The sequence below is a fragment of the Prionailurus viverrinus genome, chromosome B1 (assembly GCF_022837055.1).
Source record: "Prionailurus viverrinus isolate Anna chromosome B1, UM_Priviv_1.0, whole genome shotgun sequence".
NCBI classification, from domain to species: domain Eukaryota; kingdom Metazoa; phylum Chordata; class Mammalia; order Carnivora; family Felidae; genus Prionailurus; species Prionailurus viverrinus.
Genome location: NC_062564.1, coordinates 74,876,268 through 74,896,542, shown reverse-complemented (window position 1 = coordinate 74,896,542; position 20,275 = coordinate 74,876,268). Strand labels below are relative to the sequence as shown.

Sequence of the window (20,275 nt, the reverse complement as noted above, 5' to 3'; positions counted from 1 at the left end):
GACTTGCTGGATAAAGGATTCTCGGCTGCATATTTTTTCTATCTAGCACCCTGAAAATCTCGTGCCAATTCTTTCTGGCCTGCCAAGTTTCAAAAGAGAGATCAGTCACGAGTCTTATAGGTCTCCCTTTATAGGTGAGGGCACGTTTACCCCTTGCTGCTTTCAGAATTTTCTCTTTATCCTTGTATTTTGCCAGTTTCACTATGATATGTCGTGCAGAAGAACGATTCAAGTTCCATCTGAAGGGAGTTCTCTGTGCCTCTTGGATTTCAATGCCTTTTTCCCTCCCCAGTTCAGGGAAGTTCTCAGCTATTACTTCTTCAAGTACCCCTTCAGCACCTTTCCCTCTCTCTTCCTCCTCTGGAATACCAATTATGCGTAGATTATTTCTTTTTAGTGTATCACTTAGTTCTCTAATTTTCCCCTCATACTCCTGGATTTTTTTCTCTCTCTTTTTCTCAGCTTCCTCTTTTTCCGTAACTTTATCTTCTAGTTCACCTATTCTCTTCTCTGCCTCTTCAATCCGAGCCGTGGTGGTTTCCATTTTGTTTTGCATTTCATTTAAAGCGCTTTTCAGCTTCTCGTGACTGTTCCTTAGTCCCTTGATCTCTGTAACAAGAGATTCTCTGCTGTCCTCTATACTGTTTTCAAGCCCAGTGATTAATTTTATGACTATTATTCTAAATTCACTTTCTGTTATATTATTTAAATCCTTTTTGATCAGCTCATTAGCTGTTGTTATTTCCTGGAGATTCTTCTGAGGGGAGTTCTTCCGCCTGGTCATTTTGGATAGTCCCTGGCGTGGTGAGGACCTGCAGGGCACTTCCCCTGTGCTGTGGTGTATAACTGGAGTTGGTGGGCGGGGCCGCAGTCCGACCTGATGTCTGCCCCCAGCCCACCGCTGCGGCCACAGTCAGACTGGTGTGTGCCTTCTCTTCCCCTCTCCTAGGGGCGGGATTCACTGTGGGGTGGTGTGGCTCGTCTGGGCTACTTGCACCCTGCCAGGCTTGTGATGCTGGGGATCTGGCGTATTAGCTGGGGTGGGTAGGCAAGGTGCACAGGGGCAGGAGGGGCAGGCTTAGCTCGCTTCTCCTTAGGTGATCCACTTCAGGAGGGGCCCCTCTTCCGTGGGCCTCTTGTCTGCGCTTGGCTCCGGCGACTCCGTTCTGCTAATCCTCTGGCGGTTTTCTGGGTTATTTAGGCAGGTGTAAGTGGAATCTAAGTGATCAGCAGGACGCGCGGTGAGCCCAGCGTCCTCCTACGCCGCCATCTTCCCTCCAAAATCTCCACCCTGCTGTCTTAAATGTTGTAGTTAACTTTTAAGACAGGACCACTTGCTGGGGCGCCTGGGTGGCTCAGTCGGTTAAGCGTCTGACCTTGGCTCAGGTCATGATCTCACGGCTTGTGTATTGGAGTCCCGCATTGGGCTCTGTGCTGATAGCTCGGAGCCTGGAGCCTACTTTGGATTCTGTGTCTCCCTCTGTCTCTGCCCCTCCCCTGCTCTCACTTTGTCTCTCTTTTTCTCTCCTTCTCTCTCAAAATAAATAAACATAATAAAAAATTTTTTTTAAAAATTGACCACTTGTCAAGTTTTGATATAGTATCAAAAAAGTATATCCACAATTATTTGAAAAGACAGTAGCCACATAAGCCATGTTTTCTTCATATACTTCTACCAAAACAACATATTGCAACAGATTGAATGTGGGAATAGATAGAAGAGTCCAGCTGTCTTCTCATAAAGGCAGAAGAATTCAGAAATTTGCAAAACCATGTAACAGTGCTACTGTTCTAAGTTTTTGTTGCTTTAAGTATAATTATTTTCATATTAAGAATTTATGTTAACATGTGTATATAATTATTACTTTTTTTTTTTTTTTTTTTAGAGAGAGAGAAAGAGTGCAAGCTGGGGAGAGGGGTAGAGGGAGAGAAAGAGAGAGGGAGAGAGAATTCTAAGCAGGCTCCATCTTAGCACAGAGCCTAATGCAGGGCTCAGTCCCACAACGCCAGGATCATGACCTGAGCTGAAATCAGGATTTGGATGCTCAACCAACTGAGCCATCTAGGCACCCCTGTATTATTACTTTAAAATGGATTAATAATTAGCTTTTTTAATTTACAGCATTACTTTCTAATACAGTAAACATTGATAGATATAACCCATATAAATAAAAGCTTTTGGGGATACTTAATGATTTTAAAGAATGTAAATGGGGCTAGGGGTGCCTGGGTGGTTCAGTCAGTTGAGTATCCGACTTTGGCTCAGGTCATGATCTCACATATTAAGGGTTCAAGCTCCTTAAGTCAGAGGCTGTGCTGACAGCTCAGAGCCTGGAACCTGCGTCAGATTCTGTCTCCCTTTCTCTCTCTCTCTCTCTCTCTCTCTCTCTCTCTCTCTCTCTCTCCCTCCCTCCCTCCCCCTCCCCTGCTTGCTCTCTCTCTCTCTCTCAAAAATAAACATTAAAATAAAAAGAAGAAGAATGTAAAGGTGTCTTGAGCCCAAAAAGTTTGAGAATTGCTGATCTGTATAGTGTTATCAATAGATTCGTTTAAGTCCTACCTTATATATTTGACAGTATCTTCTGTCTCACATACTTAATGATATACACACTATATGAAAAGTATCGTTGGGTGTCATTCAGTATTTTAATTAGGCCTTTTTATATTTCATGGAAGTAGAGACTAGACCACAAACCAATTTGCATTCGTACTTGCTTTTAGTAGTATAACTTACCTAATTATAAAAGTTCAGTGCAATTTTTTTTTAAGTTTTCTGGCCTTGGTGTGCCTGGGTAGCTCAGTCAGTTAGGCGTCTGACTCTTGATCTCGGATCAGGTCTTGATCTTGGGGTTGTAAGTTCAATCCCTGTGTTGGGCTCTGCGCTGGGTGTGAAGCCTACTTAAAAAAAAAATAAAAGTTGTTTTTTTTTTTTCTTAAATAAAGTTTTCTGGCCTTGAACCTTTCCTTAACCCCTTAAAAATTAGTAATGCACGAGCTAGATATGACAACACTCTCTTAGTTATTTTAATCTTAAAAACAATTCCTTCAGAGAAAATCAAAGAACCTCTTATGCTCTTGGCAGTAAGATTCAGTTCTGTAAATTAAACACGCACACACATTTTAGTTATTTGGTTTGGTTTTGGTAATTCTGTGCAGTGCAGAATCAGGGGTAGCAGGATTCAGGTCTGAGTGTTAGAACATACAATGTTGGGTATCAATTGTGTACCTAACATGTATTTTATTCTAGTGGGCACTGTTGTTACAAGTGTGAGTGCATGTGCATGTAATGCTTTTAAAGCCATTACTGGTTTAAAAGGGAAGGGAGGCAAGGAGAAGAGAGGGATGAGGGATACCTGTTCTCTGTGAAAAGTGGAATCAATGGTTTAGTTATTTACTCTGAAGTTTTTAAAGTGAGGGAAACTAGATCATTTTTAAGACCCTTTACAGGTATAAAATTCTCATTTTATCTTGTAGCCACGCATGTTTCTTAAATCACATAGGATTGGAGCAAAAAAAGTTTTTATTAACCAGAATTGACTTTCTGTTACCGATTAACTATATTTAAGTTCCTGAAAGAAATTTATATTTTATAGAAAATGTGCTTATAAAATTAAGGAATGTATTTTTAAACATTATTTGACTGTTAGAACAGTAAAGCCAGAATGTAAAATTTTAATTCTCCTAGTGTACAGATTTAAACATTTTGTTGTATCAGGGAAACTCTTTAAACAAAAGCTGGCTGAGAAGCCCATTATGTACAACAGGAAAAGTAGAGCTGCTGTAGTTGAATTAATAATGAAGTGTGGCTTTCTGTGATATTTTTTTCAGTTGTTACTGGTAGCCTTATCATAATACTATTTACGAGGCAATTTATTATTGCCCCCTGGGATCTGCAAGTAACTTGTTCTTAAATAAGAAGTTTAAGTTGACTCCAGTTTTAAAAGCCGGATACATTTTTATTATATTAATATCATATTTATTATGTGTTAGTTAGGTTGTAATTATTTTTTTTAATGCTATAATGATGGCTTTTAAGTGCTATAAACATTAACAATCTTTTGAATATTTGCCTCTTATGATTTGGTGCTATTTACAGCTGTTTCTTGTTTTGTTTTGTTTTGTTTTGTTTTGTTTTGTTTTGTTTTGTTTTGTTTTGTTTTAGGAGTCTAGCATGGCTCAAGAATCTCCCAAAAATTCAGCAGCAGAAATTCCAGTGACTAGTAATGGAGAAGTTGATGACTCTCATGAACATGGCTTTAATAGGGTAAGAATATTTTCCTTTCTGTTGATACAGAGGACCACGATAAGCCTATCAGATGAAAGTAATAGAATTTAATTTAGGAATATTTTCTTAGATTGGCCAAAGTGTTAGGAACCTAATGTTACCACGTAGGGGTGACTAGGTGGGTTATGTTCGTGATTCGTCAAGGTTAAGCTCCTAGCCAGTAAGCATTCATGCCTTGATGTTATCTTCAGTACTTCTGTTACATGACTGGAACAAAGTATATCTGATGATTTTGGTATATGACTTTATGAAACTATTTAATGTTTGTGATAAGAAAAAATACTAACTATAGATTACCCTTTCAAAAATTGGCAGTAATCTCTTTTCTGTGTGTCTTTAGTACATATTTCCTAAGTAGGCTTCTCCTGACTTTGCCATTTACTTTCTAAAGTGGCATACTTGACTTGGTGGAAAATGAAAGTTGCAGTGCTTTCAATTTTGATCTGCCTCTCATTTGAAATTGAAATTTAATGCATTTTAATGGAAACACCATGGGTTTGAAGATAACTTGGGTGCACATTTTAGCTATGTCATTTCTAGCAGTGTAACCTTGGGCAGGTGTTTAATCTCTTCTAGTTTTTGTTTTATGATCTCTATAAATGAGAATCTTACTTTCATGGGGATATTGATATTAAATGAGATAAAATAAATAATATGCCTAGGATAGTCCTAGAAATGGTAGTGATGGTTATTATTTCTGGATATATTTACAATAAATACCCCTTTTTATGACATTTGGTACATGTACAACTTTAAAAATATAATGTTAATATTTTTGAAAAAGGAATAGTTGAAAGAAATGGATTATTTTATAGGTTTTTTTAATTTAATTTTTTAAAATAAATTTCTTTAATGTTTACTTATTTTTGAGAGAGAGAGAGAGAGAGAGAGACTGAGCATGAGCTGGGAGAGAGACAGAGAGAGAGGGAGACAACAGAATCCGAAGCAGGCTCTGGGCTCTGAGCTGTCAGCACAGAGCCCGATGTGGGGCTCGAACCCCCAGACTGCAAGATCATGACCTGAGCCGAAGTCACACTCAACCTACCGAGCCACCCAGGCGCCCCAAATTATTTTATAGTTTAAATAGGACTCTTTCATATGCTGAAGAATAAAATCCTTTATTTTAACATAATTTGACATTTTGGGTCAGATAAATTCCTTGTTGTAGAGGATTGGCCTCTGCATGTAGGATGGTTAGCGGCATCCCTGGCCTCTTCCTCCTGTTGTGACAAGCAAAAATGTCTCCAGACATTGCCAAATGACCCCTGGTGTGAGGAGAAACTCACCTCTGGTTGAGAACCACTGGTTTAGATTGTTTTAATTGATTTTAGTAAATTCCACTGAATTTCACTTATTTTTGCCTTCACAGTTTTTTTGGAAGGAATGAATGTGTCTTCAAACTTGAGGGTTATTTTTTTTTTTTAACTTTTTTTTTTTAACGTTTATTTATTTTTGAGACAGAGAGAGACAGAGCATGAACGGGGGAGGGTCAGAGAGAGGGAGACACAGAATCTGAAACAGGCTTCAGGCTCTGAGCTGTCAGCACAGAGCCCGACGCGGGGCTCGAACTCACGGACCGTGAGACCATGAACTGAGCCGAAGTTGGCCGCTTAACCAACTGAGCCACCCAGGCGCCCCAAACTTGAGGGTTATTTTAATTGTGAGTGCTTTAATTTGGTGTCTATGTACCTGTGGCCTTAAAATAGAGGAACTCACAGAATAGAGACTCTTTAAATTCTGGGCACACAAAGGAAATTTTCACTTCAGGTTTTAGTCTTTCTTGTGTTGGAAAGTACTAAGACACACCTGCATAATAAGCTAATCACGTTACCACCATTAGACTCTAGCAATTGCTTTATAAACTTCTGTTAATTCAAATAACTCATTATACCAAGATTTTAGTTAATGAGTTTCATTTTATTTTTGGTAACAGTCCTTTTGCAAACTTATTCTGCAGATAGTTATCGAGTATCTGCTGTGTATCGAGTATCTGCTGTGTATCACACTGTGGATATGGTAGTGAATAAAAATGACAAAAATACTGCCATCAGGGAGTTGATGTTCTAATAGACAGTCTAATGACTTTAGTCCAAGAAAATGCAGTACATACAAATGCTGCATTGTTTTGGATATTCACCTGCCACCTTAAGCCTGTTTCTTTTTCTTTTCTGTTGGTTTTGTTCTCTTTTGAGCTACCACTTACGCACAGTAAAACACAGATGGTAAGTATACAGCTCAATGGAAGCACCACACACATCAAGATGTAGAACATTTCCAGGACTTTAACTGGCTCCGTCTTGCCCCCTTCAAGGCAGTACACTGCCCTGTCTCCCAGAATAATCACTGCTACTCTGACTTTATCATCACAGATTGCTTTGGACTATTCCTGAACTACAAATAAATGGAATCTTACAGTATGTACTCTTTTTTGACTGGCTTCACTCAGTGTTATTCCTGTGAAGTTTATTCAGTACTGTTTGTGGCAGTATTTCATTCTTTTTCACTGTGCTGTAGTTTTCCATTCTGTTAATATGTCACAATTTTGTATATCCATTCTTCAGTTGATGGATACTTAAGTTTCCAGTCTGTGGCTATTATGAATAAAGCTGTTGTGACCATTCTGGTGCAAGTCTTTTGGTGTACGTAATCACCTATTTCTATTGGGTATATACCCTAGTGTGGAATTGCTAGATACATGATGTTTGGCTTTGGTAGATATTGTCAACTAATTTTCCAAAGTGGTTCCAGCAGCAGGTAAGAGTTCTAGTTATTACACATCCTTACCAATTCTTAGTATTGTCATGCCTTTTAATTTTAGCGATTCTGGTGGAAGCGTAATATTCATCTCTCTAATGACTAATGATGTTAAGCGTATTTTCATATTCTTATTGATCGTTTGGATATTATCTTGTATGAAGTCCTTTTTCAAGCCTTTTGCCATTTTTCTATTGGGCGTGTGCCTTTTTCTAATTTTTTTACAGGAGTTCTTTATTCTGGATATAAGTCATTTGTTTGGATATGTGTATTTCACATATTTTGTTCTAGTCAGTAGCTTGCTTTTGTATTCTATTAATGGTATCTTTTGATGAACAAAAGTTGCTAATTTTAATGAAGTCAAATTTATCTGTGTCATTTTAGTGATTTTTGTGCCCCTTTTGAGAAATCTTGGCCTATCCCAGTATCATGAAGATACTGTTTTCTTCTAAAAGGGTTTTTTTTTAAGTTTATTTATTTATTTTGAGAGAGAGAGGGTGCAAGTGGGGGAGAAACAAAGAGAGAGAGAGGGAAAGAATCCCAAGCAGGCTCTTAGCTGTCAGCACAGAACCCTACGCAGGGCTCAAACTCACAAACCGTGAGACCATGACCTTAGCTGAGATCAAGAGTCAGATGCTTAACCAACTGAGCCACCCAGACGCTCCTGAAAGTTTTTTTGTTTTGCTTCTCACACTTAGCTCTGTGATTCATCTTGAATTAAATTTTTGTGTAGTGTGATGCAGGTGCCAAGGTTCATTTTTTTTTCCTCATGAGTATCTTACTGCTATTCACTGTTTATTGAAAAGACTGTCCTTTCTCCACTGGGAGCTTTTGCTGTCAATCAGGTGGTCATATATGTGCGGGACTGTCTCTGGACTCTGTTTTATTTCTTTGTCTTTTTGTCTTTCTTTACAATAATACCACACTATGTTACTTAATTACTACACTAATTAAGTCTGGAACAAATACTATCTTTAACCTTAATACCTGGTGGGTAATTCCTCCAGCTCTGTTCTTTTTCATTGCCTTATACTCTGTTCTTTCTCATTGCCTTATACTTAAACTTATTCATGACTCTTCACTTAACCTTATTTGCCTTTGAGTAGCACTGAAAAAAAAATAGAGTCTTACTAGAGTGAAGTGATTTAAACCTTCAAATATCTGTATAAGCTCTTTGCTTATGCAGTCAAAGCCAGTTAACTTGCTGCTTTGTAAGTTTACTCATTGGTTAATGTCAGATTCTTTTTGGACATTTTCCTGCAGTGTTATTTCACTTCTCTTGGGTGGTAAAAGAAGAAAAAAAGATGTTCTCCTGGAGGCCTCCTTTTATTGGATGTGAACTTTACCTGGGAAAGGCTCCTTAAGAAGCAGTTAACCTGGAGCACCCAGGTGGCTCAGTCAGTTGAGTGTCCAACTCTTGACTTCGGCTTAGGTCGTGATCCCAGGGTTGGGAGATCGAGCCCTGCAATTGGGCTCCACATTGAGTGTGGAGCCTGCTTGAGATTCATTCTCTCTCTCTCTCTCCCTCCCTCCCTCCCTCCCTTCCTTCCCTCCCCCTCTTCCCCGCTCACATGCAGTCTTTCTCTATCTAAAAATAAAAAATAAAAGTGCTCAGTTGGTTATGTGTCCGACTTCAGCTCAGGTCATGATCTCCCGGTTCATGGGTTCGAACCCCGCATCGGGCTCTGTGCTTGTCAGCACAGAGCCTGCTTCAGATCCTCTGTCCCTCTCTGCTCTATCTCTTCCTCTCTCAAAAATAAATAAATATTTAAAAATAAATAATTTAGAAATAAACAATATCTACTTCAAGTAGTATACCCCACTTCACCTCCCTAAAGAAATTCAACATGATAAAATTTCTGTATCTGCTCTTATTAAAAATATATGTATCACAAGAGTCTCTTATTTGATACGTTGAATTAAAATAAAATTGGCTGTGTGATTCCTTTCACCACGAGTGAAAATAATGTTTCAAGAGCAACTTTTGACCATTTTGAATAAATTATACTCAAGATCTTTTAGGCATATGTTTACTTCAGTTTTAGCATACTCCTTTGTTCTCCTGAGAAATAAAAGGGAAATTGCATTTAGCCTGAAATTCATGTTTATATTTTATTACTGATGAAAATTCATATGGAAAATAAGTGTTAAAATGTATTGTTTAGCGTTAGACTGTATTTTATAGACTAGTAAAGAGGTCTCATGTTAAACTGGATAATAACCAGAGTTTGCTCAAGTATTTTACTTACATACATCTTCCTTTTACACCTGTTTGTTGTTTAAAATCATATACTGGTTTTTATTTACATTTATTTATTTTTGAGAGACAGAGAGAGACAGAGCGTGAGCAGGAGAGGGGGCAAAGAGAGAGGGAGACACAGAATCAGAAGCAGGATCCAGGCTGTGAGGTGTCAGCACAGAGCCTGACACGGGGCTCGAACCCATGAACCATGAGATCATGACCTGAGCTGAAGTCGGATGCTTAACCGACTGAGCCACCCAGGTGCCCCAAATACTAGTTTTTATTTAAAACTTAACTGCATCATGTACTCTAAAAAATATAGTCTTGTATAAAATTAAGATGGTAGTTTAAGTTGTTGTATCCTGGCTGACCAGTTGGTGTCACTGTGGCACAGGCAGTGAAACTAAATGTTTCTGTCCTGGCTTTTGTGTCTCATTGCAGAGGTTTCATTTTTCATTTGGTTTCCCCCCTTAGTCCTACAAGAGGCCCTGGTTAGACTCTAACTTAGCATTCACATTCTAATAGAGGTTATAATGAAAGAACTGGTCCTAGAAATCCCCTGGTAGCAACTTGACATATGTTAATATTTTGAGGTTTATTACTCTTTTTCTTAAGACAAGGAGCAACAATGATTTAGAGAGGATAGAATAAGAATCTTAGTATCATCACAGTTTTTTACAGCAAAAATATTTTTTTCTAAATAAAAATTCCTTTTTAAAGATTAGTTAAGTTTAATCTCTGAAGAATACAAATTATTCTTTGAGTTGTAAACTGCATATTATTTATAAATCTGTTAAAGTGCTGGTCAAAATATTAAAATCGTGAAATTCATGCCATGAATTAAAGAGAAGAAGCAAATATCAGTTCCGTGTAGTTGAAATTTCTTGTTAATTAAGTTATACTTGGCAGATAGGGAAACTACCTTAGTATATATCACTGAAACAAAATATTTTCTGTGGTTGGCCCAAAACTAAAATCCATAATTTCAGTTTTTCCACCTATGGACCTTTTCCTCAAGAAAAATGTACATATATACAAAACTACCAAATTTTTCATTTAGTTCTAGGGAGTTTAGGACTCCCTAAACTGAAGCCTGCCTATGGATCCTTAGTTTCCTGGGTCTTAAAAACCCCCGGTCTATAAGTTTTGAGTTAAATCACAGGATTTTAGTTTAGAGATCCCTGAATTCCACTACTTGATTTTACAGTTGAGGAAAAGGGCCCTTGAGGTTGTGATGGAATTACCCAGATTAACTGGCTGTACCAAAGGCTTGTGTGATTTGATTGTAAGGAAAGTGAGGGCAAAAATGTTTCCATTCATTACCTTATCTACAGTGCTGCCACATAATAGATAATTGAGGCTTTCATTTAAATGTTTGGTGAATAAATGAGTAAATGAATAAACACATGTTAAAGCCAGGACTAGAAACATGTTTCTAGACTTTTGTGGAAGATGTACTGCTTTTGGACTTGATCTATCCATCTTGTGTCCTTAATTTCCCAACATGCATCATCGCTGTTGTTGTACTTGTTGTTGTTGTTGTTGTTGTTGTTGAAGTTTTGTGTATGTGGTCTTTGTTGTTATTGTTGTTTCACTCTTTAATGCTTTTATTGAACTAAGTAGTTTTTCCATTCCCCTGTACATATCAGTCTGGACAGTGAACTCTAGCAGTCTGGAGAAGATTTGGAAAGGAATATAAGAATAGGAATTGTCAGAACACTGTTTTGGATAGATTTCCTCCCCTCCCCTCAGTGTTGTAACTGTCCATTTACTTATCTGTTTTTCCTAAGAGATTGAAATCACCTTTAGGGCAGCTTGTGTGCACACAGCACAGTTTATGATTCACAGTAGTTACTCAATAAAGGAAGTGATTCCAGTATAAAGACTTAAAATTTAACATGTTTTCTACTTCAGCCATCCTACACTAGAGTTTGAATAGCATATGATGACCATTTGTCTCCGTGCTATATACTATTCAGTATAACATTTCTGCATTACTCACATCTGAAAAATTTAGGAGTTCTGTCAGTGGCAACATTGATTCGATGGAGACTTTCTCCAAAGACCAATTTTTACCAAATGTATAGCTTGGACCCTTTTAGAAGTATGGCAAATATTTTTCAAGGATCGTTTAACCCATGCAAATCTAGATTCATTTTTTTAAATTTTTTTAATGCTTTTTATTATTTTTTGAGAGAGAGAAAGAGAGAGAGACAGAGCATGAGCAGGGAGGGGCAGAGAGAGAGGGAGACACAGAATCCAAAGCAGGCTCCAGGCTCTGAGCTGTCAGCACAGAGCCCGGCATGGGGCTCAAACCCACAAACGGTGAGATCATGACCTGAGCCCAAGTCAGACGCTTAACTGACTGAGCCACCCAGGCGCCCCTAGATTCATTTTAATATTTACTTCAAAATATTAAAGTATTGAATATATTCTTAGTACTATTGCCACAAATTAAGTTTTAAAGTATGTGCATTATATAGAAGTCTATTAAATTAACTCTAGATTGGGATTTCTATTGAAAAAATATGAATAAATATAATTTTTAATGAGAGGCTGAAGCCTATCTTTCTTAATTATGACATATTGTGCCTAGAAGATAGATTCTGCCTCTGTTTATAAGCAAATGCTGTCATATTTTTTTTTTTATTTCTAGAAGGAATTGTTTTGAATGTAGGTACGTATAAATATTCCCACGGTGATAAGCCTTTGAATGAATTCAGCATTCCCTTGGTGCAAGCTGGTATGTGATTTCATTCTTACCAGACGTCATTACTACTTGGAATCTAGACTAAGGGGACTTGGGGATGGGGATGAGGTCAAGGAGGTAGGCAGTAAACCATCAAAAGATAGTAATTCTGTAAGTTCTTGTTAAATGTTTGCGGAATGAATGAGAAAGGAGAGAGAGAGAGAGAGAGAGGAGACTGAGAATTGTATATGTGCGTGTAAAATGGAGAAAATGGATGAGTCATATTTGCTAACTTGATCAAGTGGAATAACAGATACAGGAGCTTGTGACCACAAAGAGAGTTATTAGACTTAAAATTCCAGAAGTGTTGCTTCCTGAGTGATGGCAAGTTCCCAAGAGTGGCCGTGGGAGTTCTGGTGGCTGAAGTAAAATGGGGCATGAAGGATGAAAGGCATTGGAGATGTAGAGGTTGCTGCAATCTGAGACAGAAGAGTAGGTTGGAGTTACTATGTTAGTCTAGTATATCTTTTATTTGTCCTCACACTTTTTTTGGCCCTTTGTCCCCTACAGATTACCAAACCTGTATCAAACTACCAACTTTAGGCTTCCTGCAAGTATACTAAGGGAAAAAAAAATCATACACTTTGACAGATTGTTAATACTACAATCCATTATTCTGTATCAACATAGGTAGGCAAGCTCATGCAATAGATTTTATTTCATTTTAAGTAATTGATACTTTGTATTAAAAAGAGTTAAGCAACAGACTACATACCGTGACATTATACATTGTTTTTTTGATGAGCTATGAAAACTCAGCTTGGACCTTATATTTCAGTTTGGAAAGAATTGCAGACCGAACAAGGAATCATTTCATTTTCTGAAACTGCCCAATGGCATGCAAAAGGTTGGGAACACCGAGAATAATGGTGAGAATTAAGGATAGAGCAGAAGGCCCTCAATAAATATTTGGGATTAACTAGAAAGAAGATAGATGACAATGTTAAGGTGGAGAAGAGGGCAATGAGGTAGTGTGGCCCACGGGGAAATGCGGGATGGGAATCCGTGTATTACACAAGTATGGAAAAACTGTTCTACGTAACAGAGTTCCTCAAAATGTAGACAAAGAATTACCTGCATCAGAATCACGTGGCTTATTTGTTTGAAATTCTGGCGCCTGGACTTCGCACTCCAACTTCATGAGATCACAGTGGACAGCTGAGAAGAATCTGAATTTTAATACGGTCTCACATGGTTCTTACGCAAACTAAAGTTTGAGAACTGGTAGTTTAGAAGTACCAGCAGAAAGCTGAGAAAATGCTAACCCTGCCTTTTACTCACTTGATAAATAGCATGTTGGAGAATAATCAGCTTTGACTTGAAGTAATTGTGGAGAGGCAGAGAGGCCACTATGAAGATGTTAAGGATGTTGAAATATGTTTATAGTAGGATTGGGATGTGGAGATCTGTTCGAATAATAGCTTTGCTTCTGGTGGATACTCTTTATAGGCAGCTGTTAAAAACAACAAAGGGGATTTTAAATTACCAAAATTCATAGAACATTTCACAGAAATTTTTCAATTTGTTTCTTTAAAAATTATGTAAATGTTTTGGAAGGTTTTATACATTTTGAGGGGTGAGATAAGATGCATAAATTGAGAAAATTGCTAGTAAATGAATATATTGGTGTTATATCTACTAGCCGCTAGGAATGAATACTAAAGGGGAACAAGATAGATAAGCATCCTGATCTTTAGAAAGCTTTTACAGTCTGCAGGAAGAGAGAATATAGAAATTAATTAATTTACAAATTAACTTTATTCCTTTAATGTTTATTTTGAGAAAGAGAGCGCGCACGTATGCGGTCATGCGAGATGGGGAGGGGCAGAGAGAGGGAGAGAGAATCCCAAGCAGGCTTTGCACTGTCAGGGCAGAGCCCAACATGGACTTCATCCCACAAACCATGACATTGTGACCTGAGCCAAAATCAAGAGTCAGGTGCTCAACCAGTTGAGCCACCCAGGCACCCCCACAAATTAATTTTAATATCATGTGAAAAGTAATATACTAGTCCAAGTATAGCATGGTCTGAGAACTGATAGGAAGAGTATGGAAAGATTACCTGAGGAATTGCTAGGCAAGCTGAATCTGAAGGATGAGCTGGCCAAATGAAAAGTGAAGGGTGTTCCCGTCAGAGGCAACTAGAATGAGCTGAAAAGTGTGTGAAACTGCAGAATTGAAAATTTGCTGTTGTTGAAGTGGAGACTGTGGGGCCAGATGTGTGAGAAATGAGCCTAGAGAGTTAAGTAGAGACCAGATCCTGCAACACCTTAAAATCATGTTGAGGAGTTTGGGGTTTTACCTAAAAGGCAATGGGGGGAGGGGCACTAAAGGACATAAAAATGGAAGTATCTCAATCAGATTCACATTTTTAAAAAAATTTTTTGGGGCACCTGGGTGGCTCAGTCGGTTGAGCGTCCGACTTCGGCTCAGGTCACGATCTCACGGTTGGTGAGTTCGAGCCCCGCGTCGGGCTCTGGGCTGATGGCTCAGAGCCTGAAGCCTGCTTCCGATTCTGTGTCTCCCTCTCTCTCTGCCCCTCCCCCGTTCATGCTCTGTCTCTCTCTGTCCCAAAAATAAATAAACGTTAAAAAAAATTTTTTTTTAATGTTTATTTTTATTTTTGAGAGAGAAAGAGACGGACAGAAACAGACAGGTGAGCGGGGGAGGGGCAGAGAGAGAGGGAGACACAGAATCCGAAGCAGGCTCCAGGCGCTGCCCTGTCAGTACAGAGCCCGATGCAGGGTTCAAACTCAGAGACCACGAGATCGTGTCTGAGCCGAAGTCAGACACTTAGCCGACTGGGTCACCCAGGTGCCCACAGAGTCACATTTTAGAAAGCTATCTCTGCCTACAGTTTGAAGAATGAATTTCAGGGGTGCCAAGACTAGAGACACAGGAGATGGATCGGTTAGGTCGCCAAGGGAAGTAGAGAAGTTAGATGTAAGACTTTTCTCTTGTGGAGAAGCTAGAAGCAGTAAGGAAAACCAAGCCATTTTTACAGAAGTAGATGGAGGAAAATTGGGAGAATGTAGTGTAAGGAAACTAAGGGAGAAGAGAGTTCATGTAATTTATAGACTACTTGGAGAATCCTTACAGATTGTTGGTGGTTACAGTACACACTTTGGAGAATCACTCCTTTATTCAAGATTTCCCCTTCTTGAGAAGAGAGGAGGATTAATTAGTCTCTAGTTCTGCTTATCTGTTGTAGTGTTGTGCATCTTATTAACGATGTGTGTTTTAAAGCAAGTTTGCTAAACATTTTGTGTTCTTTATATATTGGTTTTGCACTAACTTCAGTTCAAAAGTAGATCACCAAACTAAATTATAAATTCTAAAGTTATGTTTTTAATCTCATTCCTGTTCTTACCTCTGTGAAAATATGCAAAATGAAGGCAAGTTATTTTGGAGGAAAATTAGCATCCCTTCATAGCTTTATGGAAGCTGTTACTACAGATACTATTTTGTATCCTCTCAGAAGGACTTGAAACATACATGAAACGTTTTTGCCAAAAGCATTCTATTTTGTTTCAGCTTAATTGTTTGAAAATTTATTTTTAAAAAGTATTAAATGCTGAGTATTATCCTAGTGCTTGAACAGAAAGTTAACTTTGGGTTTATTCCATTTTATTGTGTACTTGTTAAGCATGACTCTGCTAAGTCCTAAACTTTGAATTGAATGTCAGTGACATAAAAATGCAAATTAGGGATTTTATGTTGTTGGTTATAGTGGGCTCATTGTCTCTGAGATACATTCTGGAAACCATAGGGGTAAATGCAGTAGCAGACATTTGAATAGTTACTAAGCTATGTAAGACACTTTTAAAAAGAATTAAAGATCATGTAAAGGCACATTTTAAGTTTTTGTGAATTATGAGGCTAAACTATATTACCTAGAGAGTGTGTATTTTATAAAAAACAAAAACAAGTCAACAAACACATAAAATACTTACGTGTGTTATCTTACAAGTCATACATTCCCCTCACATAACCCATATTATTTTGTGTTGCATTCAGCTGCTGGACAACTATCAAAATGATAATTCTGTTCCAAATCTGAACGGACCCATTTGTACCACTTTTGGTTAGGCTCCTTTTGTTAGCGACAGTTTAGGCTTAGGAAGACCTTAGTGCTTTTCAGATTTTACAGCTGTTTTACATAAAGGTTTTTTCTGGAAGAATTTTTGTTTGTTGAGTAAAGGACCCCTGGGAGATCATTGGGAGGGGTCTGAGTGAGATGTAATATCTTCAGACAACCAGGAGTTTCTTCTAGAGGCCATGCCTGACAAGATGGGAGACATCCCTGTACCTTCTTGAAAATTTAGGTAATCTGAGATATCCATCATGTTTACTGTTTAACCTCTTACCAACTACTACTACACTGTATCTCTCTACTGGGAATTTACACAATACTTTGGGACAGGACATATGATTAAAATGAGTAATGTTCTTTCAGATAAGTTCCAAGAATATAGCAAACACAGTTTTCCTGTACCTACTGTATGCCATTTTTATTTTGTTTGCATGCATTTTTTTATTCCTATTTTGAGGGATGTCTTCAATACTTATTTTCTTAGCGAGAGCTAAAAGCTCTCAAGACTTTGAGCAAGGCAACATTCAAGGAAACCATTCCAAAAATAGTTGAGCTTAATGACCAAACTTGCAAAGTTTAAAAAATGTCTTGGTAGTTTGGCACTATTTATTTTGTAAGTGATAGATTTGTCTTTCAGAGAGAAAAGATCGTCTGGTTTTAATGTAAATATTAATAAAAGGATCATTAATATTTAAAAATATTAGAAACCACTGGGGGCACCTGGGTGGTTCAGTCTGCTAAGTGCACAATTTCGGCTTCAGGTTATGATCTTATGGTTTGTGACTTAAAGCCCTGCATCGGCTTGTGCTGACAGTGCCTGCCTGCCTGCCTGGGATTCTCTCTTTCTGCCCCTCCCCCACTCACATGTGCCTGCTTTCTCTCAAAAATAAATCAATAAACTTTTTTTTAAAACCTAGAAATTACTGATTTAGTATATTAAAAAATAAACTGGAAAGATAATTTATTCCATGAAATGGACAGACTCAGATTTGGTTTAAAAATGGCAAGTAGATAAAACTGAGTGTAATTATTTTTCTTTTTAATTCTAAGTACTCTTCAAAACAATATTCAGATGAAAAGAATATTGTCCTGTGACGAGGTTTTAAGTGGCATTAGGAAAAGGGAAAAGGAACGAAAGAACTCATTTCTTTTGTGCTATTAGGAAATTACAGGTTGAAAATGTATTTGCATTAGTGTTTAAACTTCAAATTCTGAAATTGTGATTTTTAAAAGGTATTTCTTTACATCTTCTTGAAAACAATAGGAGCTAATGAATTCTAAGTCTCTAACAAATTGCTTGTAGCTCTTTACATTTACTCTACATTACAGTTAATATTGTCTCTTGAAGCCTAGCCCTAACTATATTGCTAGTTAGTAACTAAATGACACATTTTTGTGTCCCAGTTTTTTCATCTGAGGAATAGTAGTAATAGTACCAATTGCTTGATCATTTTTACGGTCCTGCACTGTCATGTGGAGAGAGGACTGCCTGTACGTTAAAGTGATTAGAACAATTCCTAGCACATAGGAAGTGTTCACGAAATGTTTTTCACTCTAATTATTAGCAATAGCATTAATTAGTTATAAAGATGATTGTAGTAGGGGAGAGGGATGGCTAACATTAGCTGAGTGCCTAAAAATATGTATGAGGTGCTTTGCTTATATTAGTTGTCTCACATAAGTTTTCATAGAACTCTGAGGTAATTTTTAGCTTCTTTTTACGGCTGAGCAAACAGGGACTAACAAAGTTTTTAAGCACTTGCCCAGGGTCATATAGCCCCTTAATAGGAAAGCTGGTCTGTCTGAATTATCTTTCCAGGTCTTTCATGTTTCTAGTAATAGTTGGTTCTTGATGAGACTGTGACAGTCTTTAAAAAGTAATTTAAGGGTCTTTGCTCTTGATAAACATCTTTAAAATATGCTGTACAAAATTCAAAAGATAATTCCATGAGGGATTCTAATTAGGGTGGAGAAAGCAAGGTTAAATCTTTGTGGCTTGCTTGTATTTATTATTGTGTTATTGTGCTGTTTTTTTAATGTTTATTATTTTTTGTTTGTCCCCATAACGATTACAAATAAGATTTTTAAAATTAAAAAAAATTGTTCTAGTTTTGCTTGGATAACAAATTATTGGAGTAGGCACCTTTTTTTAAGGCCAATTCAAAGAGATGTCCCTGGTAAAACTGATGTTAATTAGTTTTCTATTTGGGGGTAGACCTGTCACTTTCATTGGATTACCGAACAGTTTCTTTTGGTCTTGCTAATGAATCTTGGTTTGGTTTAGTTTGGTTTAGTTTGATTTGGGGGGGGGGGGGGTGGGTTGGGGCAGAAATTGGCAAACTGATCCTATGTAAATGCAAGGGATCCAGAATAGCTAAAAGGGTCTTGAAAACGGTGAACAGACTTTTAGGACTCACTGGTTTTAAAATTTACTACAAAGCTACAATAATCAAAACAGGTTGGGACTGGCATAAGGAGACATAAGTGAGTGGAGCAGAACTGAGAGTACAGAAACAGATCTCTACATTCATAGTCAGTTGAGTTTCAGCAAGGGTGCCAGGAATTTTCAGTGAGGAGAGGATAGTGTTCAACAAATGGTGCTAGGACAACTGGATATCCATATGCAGAGAATGAAACTGGACATGGACCTCACGCCATGCTCAAAAATTAACTCCAGGGGCGCCTGCCTGGCTCAGTGGAGCGTGTGACTCTTGATCTTGGGGTTGTGAGTTTGAGCCCCATGTTGGGTCTGTAGAGATTGCTTAAACATAAAATCTTTTAAAAAAAGGAACCTCAAAATTGATCAAAGATTTAAATATAAGAGCTGAAACTATAAAACTCTTAGAAGAAAAAACAGGTATAACTCTCTGACTTTGGATTAGGTACTTTAGTTTCTTAGGTAGGACACCAAAAGCACAAGCAACAAAAGAAAAAAATAGATAAACTGGACTTAATAAAAATGTAAAACTTTTATGCTTCAAAGAACACCATGAAAAAACTAAAAAGGCAGCCCACAGAATGGGAAAAAATACTTACAAATCATGTATCTGATAAGGGAATTGTGTCTTAAAACTCAACATGGGTCACCCGCTCACGCTTCTTCGAGGAATCTGCCCACATTTTACTACCCCCGAGAGACCTTCCCTCAATACCCAACCCAAAGTAGCACCCTTTTCCCTGTCACTCTGTATCCCTTTTATCCTGCCTTGAAAAGAAACATACTGATTTACTACTTGTTACTTAACAGCACTCCTTACACGGCATGCATTTATTTGTTTACTATCGGGCTAGTCTTCCTTCCTCCCCCCATGAGAGTCAGATTTGGACAGAGACTGTTTCCTACACCGCTCCATCTGTAGCGTCGAGAGCAGTGACTGTCATTGGTGTTCAGTAAATGTTGTGACAATGAATAAATAAATCCTTTATGTTACAGAGCTCATGCAGAACTTTTCTCTTTTCCTATTTGGTTCTCATGGATTGAGTCCCTCTTCTTAATTCCTCTGATACCTGTTGTCTTTACTTTGGCGACAAGTTCAACTTTTACATTAATATTTGTATATCTTGTCTCTCCAATGAGGCAAGGGCTGTACCTTACCTTTTTCTTTGTCCAGAAAGTCTAACATACAGCAAGAGGAAGCAGATGCTCATTAAATTAAATTTTAAAGTAAACCTGTTGCTGTAGCAGCTTCTTAATCTATATGGTGTTGAGTCGCAAGTCCTTTAGTTCATTCAACAAATTCATTTATTCATTTGACAGTATTTATTAAACATCTCCTACATCCCAGGCGCTATTTCAGGTGCTAAAAATACAGCAGTAAACAAACTAGGCAACATCCCTGTTCTAGTGAAACTTACAGCATATAGAAAGAGGAGGTAAAAATAAACACAAATACACGTAATGTGTTACTGAGTGATAACTGCTCTGAGGAGGATAAAATAGAGGAAGCAGAATAGGGAGTTCCAGTGTGAGGTTGTGAGAGTTGCTCAAGGGGGAAAGCCTCTCTACCTAAAGGAGCAAGCCCTGTAGATGTCAGGTACAAGAAAGCATTCAGGAAGAAAAAACAGAAGTACAGGGCCCTGAAACAAAGATAGGTTTATTGTTTTTGAAGGAACTGTGTGGCTGTAAGACTGAGGCTGGTAGGAGATGGAAGT

The 20,275-nt window shown here is 37.9% G+C and overlaps 1 protein-coding gene across 6 annotated transcripts in view; it reads left to right on the top strand.

The window, feature by feature from the left end:
• ARFIP1 (ADP ribosylation factor interacting protein 1) overlaps nt 1-20,275 on the top strand; it is a 135,317-nt gene that overhangs the window by 52,485 nt on the left and 62,557 nt on the right. For all 6 annotated transcript variants that reach the window (XM_047855866.1, XM_047855868.1, XM_047855870.1 and 3 more), the window contains exon 3: nt 4,163-4,264. In XM_047855866.1, the coding sequence (XP_047711822.1) occupies nt 4,163-4,264 (102 nt within the window). The remainder of the gene's footprint in view (nt 1-4,162; nt 4,265-20,275) is intronic.